A 14,367-nucleotide genomic window follows, 5' to 3' on the forward strand; every position below is an offset into this window, starting at 1 on the left:
TGCCTCATGGCCAAAAAACCAAGACATAACACAGAAACAATATTGTGGCAAATTCGATAAAAACTTTAAAAATGGCCCACATCAAGAAAATCTTTAAAAAATTAATAATCAATTATAAATTATGTTCTCTTCCTATAGATGAAATGGCTAATTAAGCTAAACATTAAAGCTGACTATTTCATTTTACAGCCATCAATAGAAATAAGCCTCAATCTTCTTTTATATCCTTAGTCCTACTTGGCAGAACAAAGAATGATCACTTTATAAAGTTTGTGACTAAGGCATAAAAACAGTAAGAGAGAGGGAATCTTGTGTGTGACTCAGCCTTGATATAGATCATCTCATCTCTGCTTGTAGATAATCCATTGTTGCCAACTGGGAAGCATTTCTTCTGCTCCTTAGTGTCTTCCATAGAACCCACCTCAGTGCTAGATACTCTGTGCCCACTAGGTAACTAGTTGAACAGGGTTGTAGAGAGGTAATGAGATTGCTAAACTAGTTGAACTGGGTTATAGAGAGATGATGAGATTGCTGATTTTTCAAGACCAAGTCAGGAGCACGGCAGAATTATGAATTATTTTTAAAGTGATACAGAATTTTGAAGATACTTGTTCCTCTTGCTTTACTGAGGAAAAAGTGAATAAAATTTCATCAGTTACTGTGAAGCCTTGAAAATAGACTCTATGATTTTAAACATTTTCCTGAAGTTTTCTTAAGTTTTAAATGTAGAATCATTCTTTCTAAACAGCCTCTTAATCTCCCTCACCCACTTCTTTGCTCCACTCCCCTCCACTCTGGCAACCACCTGTTTGTTCTCTGAATCTATAGATCTGTTTCTGTTTTGTTATGCTTGGTCATTTTTTTTTCATTTTTATTTTTTTATATTCCATACACAAGTGAAATAATATAGTACTTGTCTTCCTCTGACTTATTTTACTTGGCATAATACAGACTAAGTCCATTCATGTTGTTGTAAATGGCAAGATTTCATTTTCTTCTGTGACTGAGTAGTATTCCAAAATCTCTCTCTCTCTCTCTCTCTCTCTCTCTCTCTCTCTCTCTCTCTCTCTCTCTCTCTCACACACACACACACACACACACACACACACATCTATTGATTGGCATTTAGGTTCCTTCCATATCTTAGCTATTGTAAATAACAAAAACAGAGGGATGCATATATCTTTTCTAAATAGTGTTTTTGTTTTCTCTAGATTAATGCCTCAACTTCCTTAGTGTAATTGCTAGGTTATAAGGTAATTCCGTTTTTAACTTTTTGAGGCACCATCATACTGTTTTCCATAGGGTCAGAACCAACTTGCATTCCCATCAGCAGTGTACAGGGGTTCCTTTTTCTCTACATCTTTGCCAACATTTGTTCTTTGTAGCCTTTTTGATAGCCATTCTGACAGGTGTGATGTGGTATCCCATTGTGGTTTTGATTTGCATGTCCCTTGTGATTAATGGGGCATCCCAGGTAGCTCAGCTGGTATTCTTGGGCTTCCTTGGTGGCTCAGACTGTAAAGAATCTGCCTGCAATGCTGGAAACCTGGGTTTGATCCCTGGGTTGTAAAGATCACCTGGAGGAGGGCATGGCAACCGACTCCAGTATTCTTACCTGGTGAATCCCCAGGCAAGGCAGAGGGACGGAGGAGCCTGGCGGGTTACAGTTCATGGGGTTGCAAAGAGTTGGACACGACTGAGCGACTAAGCGTAGCCTAGCATGATTAATGATGTTGAATGTCTTTTCATGTGCCATCTATATGTCTTCTTTGGGAAAATGTCTATTCAGGTCCTCTACCTATTTCTTAATCAGGCTGTTTGGTTTTATTTGAAGAAGAGTTGTGTGAGTTCTTTATATATTTTGGATGTTAATTCCTTATCAAATGTATCATTTGCAAATATTTTCCCCTGTTTAGTAGATGATGTTTTCATTTTGCCAATAGTTTCCTTCGCTAAACAAAAGATTTTTAGTTTGATGTAGTCTTACTTGTTTATTTTTGTTTTTTGTTCTCTGCAAATAAGGAGACACATCCAAAAATACTGAGACTGAAATGTACTGCTGAGACCACTGTCAAAGAGCTTGCCTGTGTTTTCTTCTAGAAATTTTATGGTTTCAGGTTTTATATTTAAGTCTTTGATCTGTTTTTGAATTTAGGTTTGTTCATAGTGTGAGAGAGTAACCCAGTTTGAGTGTAGCTGGCCAGTTTTCCCAAAACCGTTTACTGAAGAGGCTGTCTTTTCCCTGTGTATATTTTCACCTCATTTGTCATAGATTAATTGTTCATATAAGTGTGGATTCATTTCTGGAGTCTCTATTCTAGGCCATTAATCTATGTGTCAGTTTTTGTGCCAGTGTTATACTGCTTTGATGATGGTAGCTTTGTAGTATAGTTTGAAATCAAGGAATGTGATGCCTCCAACTTTGTTCTTCTTTCTCAAGATTGTTTCAGCAATTCAGGGTCTTATATGTTTTCATACAAATTTTAGAATTATTTGTTCTTGTTTTGTGAAAAATTTTATGGGTATTTTGATAGGCATTGCATTGAATCTGTAGATTGCTTTGAGTAGTATGGTCACTTTAACAATATTAATTCTTCCAATTCATGAGCATGGTATGTCTTTCTATCTGTGTCTTCTTCAATTTCAGGTCTTTTAACTCCTCAGTTAGATTTGTTCCTAGATATTTTATTCTTGTTGAAGCTGATGTAAAGGGGACTATTTTCTTAATTTCTCTTTCTAGTAGTTGGTTGTTAATATATAGTTCATTAGTTGCAACATGTGAGCTCAGTAGCTGTAGCTTGATGGCTCTAGATCGTGGATTCTGTATTTGTGGTACACAGGCTTAGCTGTCCCATATGGCATGTGGATCTGGACAAGGGATTGAAGACATGTTCCCTGCATTGGTGGGTGAATTCTTAGCCAACTGGACCACCGGGCAAGTCCCTTAATCAGGTTTTTAAAAGATTAAATACACAGCATATGGTCCAGCCATTCCTCTCCTAAGTATTTACTCAAGATAAATGAAAGCATATGTCCATGCTAAGATTTGTACATTCATAGCAGCTTCTCTTTGTAAAAGCCAAAAACTGGAAACAACCCAAATATCCATCAACAGGTGATAGGACATGTTATTAGAATATTATTCAGTGATAAAAAGAGAATAAACCATTGATAAATTATTTTGGATGAATTTCAAAGTAATGATGCTGAGTAAAATAAACCAGAGAGAAAAGAGTACATATGCTTCCATTAACATGGAATTCTAGTGAATGAAACTAATGTATAGTGACAGAAAACAGGTTGCCTGAGGATGTGCAATGTCGTGGTGGTGCAAGGAGGTACTACAAAAGTCGTGAGGAAGCTTGGGGGATAATACGTTAATTATCTTGATTGTGAAGATGGTTTCACAGGTCAAAACTTACTGAATCATACACATTATTTATGTCCCATTTATTGTATGTCAATCATACATCAATAACACTGTTTAAGAAAAGACTATGCTCAAAATCATGAGAGTCTGTATGGGATACTGAATAGTTAACAATATTTTCCTTCTTAAAAATATATTCAAAATAATAATAATAGAGAATTTTATTTTTTTGTTTATTTTTTTGTACTGTATTCTTTTTTTTATTTCTTTTTTTAAATTTTTTTTATTAGTTGGAGGCCAATTACTTCACAACATTTCAGTGGGTTTTGTCATACATTGACATGAATCAGCCATAGAGTTACACATATTCCCCATCCCGATCCCCCCTCCCACCTCCCTCTCCACCCGACTGGGTTGTTGCCTTTAAGGAGTTGACAGTTTTCCAAGAGTTTAAAGTTAATTTTTATCTAAGAATTGGGAGAATTGGGTAGCAAAATGGATTGATTGTTATAACAGAATCCTGTCTTTAAAAATTCAGAGGTTGAAATGGTTACTTATGGTTGAAAGAAATAGCCATATGATAGAGTTGGCATTTCCACCACACCTTGAAAAATGGACATAATTTCAAATAGAGAAAGATCAAACAAAAATTCAAGCTACACAGAAGACAATGAACAAAAGCAAAGAGTTGAGAGATGATGTGAACATATTTGAGAGAAGGGCAATGAATTCAGTTAGAACAGCAGGTTTGGGGTATGAAGGGTCCTGTGGAAGAGAAGGTATAGGCCAAGCCACTGCAATTCTGATTCGTCTTTGAATATTGCTTGACTTCCATAAACAAGCAGAACTATTCAGTCTTGACTTTGAATTTCCCTGATGTTTTACCCCATCCTCTACTACGACACCTGACACATTTTATTGCCTCGTATGTGCATGACTTGCTTCCTTCTAGGAACATCCCTGTTTGAAAGGACATATTTGGCCCAGTATAAATGCTAAGCAAGTGATGTTAGCACTCAAAATAAAAAAAGGTCTAGGAGTCTGTCATGGTCAGAGTAGGTGAAATTTGAGTGGAGAGAAGACTATTTCATAGAGAGAGGAGGGAGGATGTATGTGGTAAAGGGAGGGGATGGTGGCAAGAGTGTGCATAAGGAGTACTGAGAAATGAAGTTTACAGGAAAACCAACTTTTATTATTTGTTATTATTTAGCCCAAGGAAGAAGAGGCACATGCTATAAATTTATTATTTTTTCTTTTTTCCATTTATTTTTATTAGTTGGAGGCTAATTACTTTACAATATTGTAGTGGTTTTTGCCATACATTGACATGAATCAGCCATGGATTTACATGTGTTCCCCATCCTGAATCCCCCTCCCACCTCCGTCCCCATCCCATCCCTCTGGGTCTTCCCAGTGCACCAGCCTTGGGCACCCGTCTCATGCATCCAACCTGGGCTGGTGATCTATTTCACCCTTGATAGTATACTTGTTTCAATGCTGTTCTCTCAGGTCATCCCACCCTCGCCTTCTCCCACAGAATCCAAAAGTCTATTCTATACATCTGTGTCTCTTTTTCTGTCTTGCATATAGGGTTATCATTACCATCTTTCTCAATTCCATATATATGCGTTAGTATACTGTTTTGGTCTTTATCTTTCTGGTTTACTTCACTCTGTATGATGGGCTCCAGTTTCATCCATCTCATTAGAACTGAATCAAATGTATTCTTTTTAATGGCTGAGTAATATTCCATTGTGTATATGTACCATAGCTTTCTTATCCATTCGTCTGCTGATGGGCATCTAGGTTGCTTCCATGTCCTGGCAATTATAAACAGTGCTGTGATGAACATTGGGGTGCACGTGTCTCTTTCAGATCTGGTTTCCTCAGTGTGTATGCCCAGAAGTGGGATTGCTGGGTCATATGGCAGTTCTCTTTCCAGTTTTTTAAGGAATCTCCACACTGTTCTCCATAGTGGCTGTACTAGTTTGCATTCCCACCAACAGTGTAAGAGGGTTCCCTTTTCTCCACACCCTCTCCAGCATTTATTGCTTGTAGACTTTTGGATAGCAGCTGTTCTGACTGGCATGTAATCTTACCTCATTGTGGTTTTGATTTGCATTTCTCTGATAATGAGTGATGTTGAGCATCTTTTCATGTGAGACACATGCTATATATTTAAAGTGAAAGAATAATTATTTCCCTCCATGTCCTCCCTTGTGTGTGTGTGTGTGTGTGTGTGTGTGTGTGTGTGTGAAAGTTGCTCAGTCGTGTCTGACTCTTTGCGACCCCATGGACTATACAGTCCATGGAATTCTCCAGGCCAGAATGCTGGAGTGGGGAGCCTTTCCCTTCTCCAGGGCATCTTCCCAACCCAGGGTTTGAACCCAGGTCTCCCACATTGCAGGCGGATTATTTACCAGCTGAACCACCAGGGAAGCCCATGTCCTCCCTTAGCTGTTATAATAGAGCTCCGATCAACCAGAAGAAGAAAGAATTTTGTGTTGTCAACAAAATATATCAGATATTCTCTTTTGGGAATATAGTTTTCTTTTGGTTAAGATGTATATATGTTGTATCAATATAGAATTAAGAGTAATGTTATATTTGCCATAGTTGTTACGTTCCGTTGCCATTGTGAACCTGTGGTGGCCCATGGATTAAAAAAGGTTGAGAAACAGTAAACTAGAATTTCAGGACTTTGAGATAGGACTCCTGCTTGATGTTGAATAGCTTGGGGGAGCAGCAGCATGATGTTCTAGAAAGAACACTGGTTTTACAAATCAGAACACCAGGATTTGAATTCCACTTTAACACTTGTTCAGTGACCCTTAAACAAGTTAGTTCCGCTATCAGATCCTCTGTCATCATTTACAAAATTGAGATAGAAACAATAAGACTTCACATCAGTAGTACATGACACACATGTGTGTGTGCTCACACACACATAAGCAAACCAAGAGAAAATATGTAGCACCTTGCTTGTACACTGTTTTCTCCCATCATATTCTTACTCCTTGGAAGGAAAGTTATGACCAACCTAGATAGCATATTAAAAAGCAGAGACATTACTTTGTCAACAAAGGTCTGTCTAGTCAAGGCTATGGTTTTTCCAGCGATCATATATGGATGTGGGAGTTGGACTATAAAAAAAGCTGAGGGCCTAAGAATTGACACTTTTGAACTATGGTTTTGGAGAAAACTCTTGAGAGTCCCTTGGACTGCAAGGAGATCCAACCAGTCCATCCTAAAGGAGACCAGTCCTGGGTGTTCACTGGAAGGACTGATGTTGAAGCTGAAACTCCCAATACTTTGGCCACCTGATTTGAAGGACTGACTCATTAGAAAAGACCCTGATGCTGGGAAACATTGAGGGCAGGAGGAGAAGGGGACGACAGAGGATGAGATGCTTAGATGGCATCACCGACTCAATGGACATGGGTTTGGGTAGACTCCAGGAGTTGGTGATGGACAAGGAGGCCTGGGGTGCTGCAGTTCATGGGGTTGCAAAGAGTCGGACACGACTGAGCAACTGAACTGAACTGATTCTTCGTTTTGCATAGATAGTAAAGTGCTTTGTAGATAGTAGGCACTCTAACATTTACTTACTGAATGGGTCAACACTTGAATGATTGAAAACCATTGAAAAAAATATTGTTTCCTCTTAAGGCGTTCAACTTAGTGTATCCAGAGAACTGATGGAGAATATCCCTTTTTCCTGGTCATCTCTATATGTTTGAGTAAAAAAGCAGTGGTAAACTTCCTGTCTCTTAGGTTAAGTGTCTTAAGGATAGGTGAGCCAAATATGCTAGGAGATTTTACTTTACTTTCATTGTTTAATTTGTGTTTTAATTCACTTTAATTTAGCTTTAGATAGGCCCAATGTGTAATTGCTGATTCTCCAAGTATTCTTAGCTCATCCCTGTTTTTGTGATGTTTATTAAGAGCTCAGCCTTCTCTTGCTTATCAATCTATCAGTCTTTTCCCATTATAAGAAAAAGCATTTCTCTTAATTCAGAGAACATTCTGGAAGAATGTTCATAGTTTGCACAAATAGTTTTGTAACTAGTCTTATGATTTAGAAAAAAATTACAACATAATAAAACATGAAGAAATATCTTGAGGATGAAATTTTAGGTGTTAAAATTGTATTTTGAAAATAAATACAGTTTTAAACAATGACTTGCACTGATTTGTTTCAAAGAAATAAACAGTGAGAAGAATAAGAATCATTTAAATTAGTGTACCATTTATAAATAGTTTAATAGAATGCATAAAACTAAGCATATTCAGTTATGGTTGGGAAAGTGAAAAGTGAAAATGTTAGTCACTCAGTCATGTCTGACTCTTTGCAACCCCATGGACTGTAGCCTGCCTGCCAGGCTCCGCTGTCCATGGAATTCTCCAGGCAAGAATACTGGAGTAGGTAGCCATTCTCTTCTCCAGGGAATCTTCCCAACCCAGAGGTTGAATCCAGGTCTTCTGCATTACAGGCAGATTCTTTACTTTCTGAGCCACCAGGGAAGCCCTACAGCTTGAATTACGCTGTTGTTCTGTTGTTTTACCTCGCAAACTATTCAGGTTGATCAGAACAAAACTACAGAATAAATTCAACACAATCTATACTATAAAGTCTGAATTAGAGAGATTTATAAGTACTCTTATAAAATCTTTATGAAAAGATACCACTTTGTAAAAAGAAAGAGCATACAATTAAAAAAAAATTTTTTTTTAATTTTTGGGGACTGAATCTCACAGTTCTGTGTCTCTTGAGTCTTTCAAGGCATAGTTTCTGGTGTTTGTTGTTCACTGTTAGTATTTTGAGGAAGGTGTTAAGAGAATGGACTTCCCTGAGAACTCAGTTGGTAAAGAATCCGCCTGAAATACAGCAGACCCTGGTTTGATTACTGGGTCGGGAAAATTCGCTAGAGAAGGGATAGGCTACACACGCCAGTATTCTTGGGCTTCCCTGTGGCTCAGCTGGTAAAGAATGTGTTTGTACAATTTAGGAAGGTTAAATTTATGGCATATTACAATTCAGAACTTAGAAGCTAAAAATCTAGGAAAATCTGAGCATGTTTTTAAGGTAAGCCCTAATTAATTCAAAAGCTATTTGTGATATGTTCTAGAAAGGCAATTTGTTGACTTTGTTTATTCAAGGAACTCATACTAGATTGTTAGGAAATAATGAGACATTCATTCCTGGTGTCTGCTTTTATTTTATTGTGAGCAATGTATACTCCCAATCTAAAACTAAATAAACAGAAAATTGAAACAGGAATACTTCTCATTTGAAAAAGAGTACTGGGATTTTAAAACAGAAAGGGACTTTGCAGTTAATTTTTTTAACTTCTTCCTTATACTAATGAGAGAACTAGTCCCAAAAGGGTAAACTGACTTGTTCAGTGTCCATAGCTTGAAAAAGAAAAAAAGGCAGGATTACTTTTCTCCTATACTTGGTACAGGAAGTACTCAATAAATATTTCCAAAGAGGGAAGAGTCAGCATGGCATGAGATACATATTATTGTAAATTTATTAATTGGCATTTTGGTTCTTCTGTAATTGCTAACTAATTATGGTTAGTCTTTCCCTGTGAAATAGTGACGCTGGAAGCATGTGAGGTCTCATCCCAGATCCTGTCATTCACCACAGTGATCCCATCCTGGGAAAACTCTCGGGCAGAAATTTTTGAGAAAATTTAATGTACACATGTTTGGGACAAGTGGATGGGGGAGGGGTCTATTTCATTTGAAAATAGAAACAATACTCTGATTTGATTTTGAGCACATTATTCATTTTTTTAAATCCAAGAAGCACTAATGATATTTGTGTTTCCTTTTTAGAAGCTGGGCTATTTTAAGACAATATTTTTTTGAGACATAATTTTGACACATAATTTGAGACAATATTATATTGAGACATAATTTCAACAATCATTTTCAGGCATATTTCAAGCATAGTGGTAGCTTATAAAAATATTAAATCAAGAAAACTTGGTCTCTGTCCTAAAGAGGGAGGGAATTTATCCCTTGCAATGTTACGGTATGTTATTATTGCCATGTATACTTTCCATTATAAAATTTAACACAGTAGTCATATAATAGAGAAAATGCAAAATAATAAAAATCAACAGGAGTGTTTCACTTCATTTATTTATCCATTTATTCAACAAGTATTTATTGAGTACCCCCAATAAATGGCAACCCACTCCAGTACTCTTGCCTGGAAAATCCCATGGGCAGAGGAGCCTGGTAGGCTACAGTCCATGGAGTGGCAAAGAGTCGGACACGACTGAGCCACTTCACTTTACTATGTTCCAGATACTGGGCTATGTGAGTGGGGTACAACAGTGAGTAAAACATTCAGTGATTTTGCCTTTACAGGGATTACATTCTAATGAGTGAGACTAAAAATGACCAAGAAACATAAGAAATAAATTACAGAGTGTGTTAGAAAGTGACAAGCGCTATTTAAAAAAAAAAAAGGAGAGTCAGGTGATCACATGAGTGGGAAATAAAGAAGAAAAGGGGATGTAATTTTCAATAGTGTAGTCAAGAGAGATCTTATTGTGAAGGATACTTTTGAACAGACTTGAAGGCAGTTGAAATAAAAGTCCAAGAATTAGGGTAACTGTAGGGTTTGAAATTTAAGATTTATTTTGTCTATTTTGTTACATGAATTACTTCCTAACGAGATGATGCAGATGATAATAAACTTAGAAATTTTGCCTCTTTTTTTTTCTCTCCTATGAGGTTTGACTTACACAAAGAATGGTACTTCCACTCTATTTTCTCATTTGTACTTAGGGAAATATACTTCATATGATTTTTGTTGATCCGTGATAAAAACAAGATTTACTTTGAGAATTTCCAATGACAGTCCAAAACAGCACATAGCATAATTTCATATCATTAATTTTTTTCTTAGAAACATAAAAAATCCTTGTATTTTTGTTTTAGGATCACTTAGTCTTCTCAGTTTGGGAAACAAATCAACTTATTTTCTCTTTGAGTCATTGAATCGCTGATTCAAATAAGAAAATTGGTTTTTTAAAATATTCTCAATTGACTTTAACATGATTTAAAAATAAAGGTATCTGTTTCTTACAGATTGTATTTCTGGCATCTGCATATGCAAGTCCCCAACTCACAGAGGAGAGCTGTTCAGCCATTGCTGCCGTCACACATTACCTGTATCTTTGCCAGTTTAGCTGGATGCTCATCCAGGTTGGTATCTTACTTCCTCCTTCTACCCCATGCAACTTTCCAGGGCATCAGGAGGGAGTGGCCTTTGTATCTGATATTCTTTATACTGAAATGGAACTAATTCCATATGTCCATCACTGCATTCCCAGGAGATCAATGTAAGAATCATCTTCCAAACCGTACAGCATTAGAAAGCATAGTGAATCTGAGGAAGTGGGAAGAGATCTCGTAGAGTTATGTAAGTGAGTGGTAGGAGATGAGGCTTGTGATATGGGTCCTATAAGACATAGTAAGAAATTTAAATTTTTTCCCCTAGGGGAAGTCAGTGGAATTATTTTTAAGCAAAAGAGTGACATGATGAGATTTGGATTTTAGAAAAGCTCCCTGTTGTAGTGAATTGAGCTCAGAAAGAGTTGAAATGGGAGCCATTTAAGCAGCTTTAACTGGATTCAGGGGAAAGAACATAGTGGTGTGAACCAAAGAGGAACAGAAGAGACAAAGGAAAGTGAACAGTTTCTGAAAATTGGTTTTTAAAGTAGAACTTCAGGATTAGAGATTCTTTATTAGTGATGCAGAGGTTGCTTACCCAAGTTTCCAGTGTGAGTGAATGGATGGATAATGGTGTCTTGAACTGAAATGATGACCGCTGGAGATTGGCGCAAGATGGTGAGTTTTTTTTTTTTTAAAGACAAGCTGAGTGTAAAGTTCTCGTGAGCTCTCCAATGGAGACTCTGAGAGAAGTGGAATATGCAGAGGTGAAATTCCAGAACAGAGGTGCATGCTAGAGAAATACACTAGATGACTACTGGCTTATAGTTGGAAAATGGAGCCCTTGCTTTAGAAGAGATCACTTTGGGAGAGTACAGAGTAAGACCAAAAGAGACCCAGCATACTCTCCTAAGGAACTGGGAAGTGTTGAGGAGAGATTTGAACACTCCTTTTCTGACTCAAATTCCAGGTTCTATTGCCCAGTGCTGATTTGCTTGATAAAGAGGCTAATGTGAGAGTTGGATCCACTTAAGCACTGTTAATGTCACTAATTCAGTAGGTCAACTAAAATACGCTGCCTTTGAAAATGATTTCTACATGGTGGTAATGTTCAGTCTTTTCATGAGAAATAATTTCTTATGTGTTTCTGAGTATGCATGTGAACTTTTTTATGTAAACAGATGCATTCAGCCCTTGTATATTCTTTTTTCTTGTTTAATGAGAAGAATGTAGTATTTCTACCTCTGGCAATTTTGGAGGAAAGTGAGGTGATACTATTAAGAGAGAACATTGTACAGACTCAAGGCAGGGATCTTTTCCTAGGTATGATATTATAGTTAGCTCTGAAGGAGAATGGAAAAGAAATGGCAACCCACTCCAGTTTTCTTGTCTGGAACATCCCATGGATGGAGAAGCCTGCCATTGGGTTGCAAAGAGTTGGACCCAACTGAGTGACTTCACTTCACTTCACTTCTGAAGGAGAAGAAAACCAAACTAGTTAATAGAACTAGTTGGAACAATTAGAGACCTGCATCTTGGGTTTGAATTGTGGCTCTGTCATTATCTTTGTAACCTTAATCAAGTTATTGACTCTCTCCAAGTTTTGTTTCTAAATCTGCATTATGGGGACAGTAATTCCTACCTCATAGAATTATTGTTTTATAACTCTTTGAGAAGTTCTAATTATGAAAGGTTTATGGTGTTCTCCAACCTCCCACCAAACAATTAAAAAGTAAAGCTAAACTGTACAAAATAAAACAAATACTTGCTGAAATTAAAATTGCATTTGCAAGATTCTCTGATCTTCTTCAGCAGTTTATCTAAGTTGAACTTTTTATATGCATCCTGTGTGTGTTGTTATTTATCTGCCTGAACTGAGGTTCATAGTGGTTTGCTGAAGGCCTCTGTCCATGTCCCTGACCTATTCAGTTTTTGATGAATGACCTGGATGAAGACACAGGAAGCTGTTTTATTAGGTATGCAGATAATACAGAGCTGAAAAGTTAGCTAAAATATAAGCTGCCTGTGTTAAGAGTAAAGGTAGAACAAATATAGCGAAAGTGTGCTGTGACAGCTTGAAAATGAGAGTGAAAGACAATCTGATGGGGGTTAATGTAAACATCTTGAAATTTTAATTTAACCCAAACTCAGTAGCAATCAAATGTGTGACCAGATTGCTTAAAGCATATAGAAGTTAACTACAGAAACACAGGCCTGGGTTACATAAACAACAGTATGGAGACAGCTGAGGGAGCCATGTTTACATTGTAATCTACAATAGTTAGACAAGCTTGGCACCCTGTAGCTACTTTCAGCAAGAACATTAACCAGCCAATGAGAAGCTGAAAGACAGTCTGACAAGAAACTTGGAGGCAGCTGGAGATAACTCACCTGGAAACAACTTAAGGAGATGGGCTGGCTGTCTACAAATTACTGGGAGGGCTGCTATAGGAAAGAAAAGAATGGACTATATAGCTTCATTTGGAAGAGCCAGAAGAAATGGGGCAAAAATTAGGGAAGCAAATTTTGATTCACGTCAAGAACTTTTATAGCCAATAAAAATTTCAAATTTGAAAAAGCTGAATCTCAAAGTAGAGGGCATCTACTCAATGAAATAAATTCAAACAGCAGGAAGTGACCAACTTTCAAATAATGTTTTAGGTGGATCTCTTGCTTTAGGGGAATGTTAATAGGATCACATATACATTTTCACCCAGTTTAATAGAGATTAGTGTATTCTATATGTCTTCAAGTTTTGAGTAAATATGATTGTGGCTGATGCATATTTAACAAGCTAATTACATTTCTGTATGGCTAATGGCTTAGGAAAACTATTTAAAGTACCAGTGAAGTTTAATGTGTTTTAGGTGGTACACCACACATTTTTCATGGTTTGTGGTATGACCACAAGGGAGAAATTCAGTAACTTCTCATTCTAGGTAGGTAGTTACCTCTAATGAGTTACTTTGTGGTCAAAGGTTGTCACTTTACTAACCTGTATTTTCCCATTTATAAAATACTGTCTACTAAAATCTTCTTTGTAAAGCTGAAATTTTTTTTTGAAACATTATGTAAAAGATTAGACTACTGTTAATCCAGTCTTTTTGGTTGAACAGAGTTGACATAGCTGAAAGGATGTTAATATTTTAATAATTCTACTTCATACTTTTTAGCAACATAGAGAATTTGATATATGTGTGTGTGTGAGTAACTTATAATGTTAAAAAGTTAATTACTAACAATCATTGGACTCAGCATGTAAGAACTATTTATTTGATCTGCATCAATTCTGCAATCTTAGAATAAATGGATTTAAATGAATTTATCTTGGAGAGTTGCTTACTTTTATATCATACTTTTAGTACATTATAGTAAAATTGGATTCTGTTTCAAAGTAAAGAACAATTTTGCAGTGGAACATGTTGCACAACTTCTCTGAGCCTGGATTTTCTTACTGAATGACTGGATTTGTAGATTTATAATAATGGTACCTGTCTTTGAGGACTGTGGAAAAGCAAAATGAATGAATACATGGAGAGAGCTTGGAGCAGTAGTTCCTGGGACGGACTGCACATTCCAGATGTCTTAATTTACCGTATTAATGGCTAGGAAAATACATAGGCTAATAATTCTTGGATTTTGGAACATGTTGAATATTCTTTTTCCAATATAATTCCCATCTTGTTTTGTAAAAGAGAATTAGCTCAGTACAGGGGGAAGAGGGGGCTGACAGAATGAGGCAGACACTCGCTGCAGATCTGAACTAACTGATAACCTCTAACCTCTTTACTGAAGTGCAC

At 36.8% G+C, this 14,367-nt stretch overlaps 1 protein-coding gene across 1 annotated transcript in view; it reads left to right on the top strand.

The window, feature by feature from the left end:
* The window catches only part of ADGRV1 (adhesion G protein-coupled receptor V1), a 560,737-nt gene that overhangs the window by 361,963 nt on the left and 184,407 nt on the right, over positions 1–14,367 (top strand). The window contains exon 84 of the mRNA XM_065942069.1: positions 10,484–10,600. Within this exon, the coding sequence (XP_065798141.1) occupies positions 10,484–10,600 (117 nt within the window). The remainder of the gene's footprint in view (positions 1–10,483; positions 10,601–14,367) is intronic.

The sequence above is a fragment of the Muntiacus reevesi genome, chromosome 1 (genome assembly GCF_963930625.1).
Source record: "Muntiacus reevesi chromosome 1, mMunRee1.1, whole genome shotgun sequence".
NCBI classification, from domain to species: domain Eukaryota; kingdom Metazoa; phylum Chordata; class Mammalia; order Artiodactyla; family Cervidae; genus Muntiacus; species Muntiacus reevesi.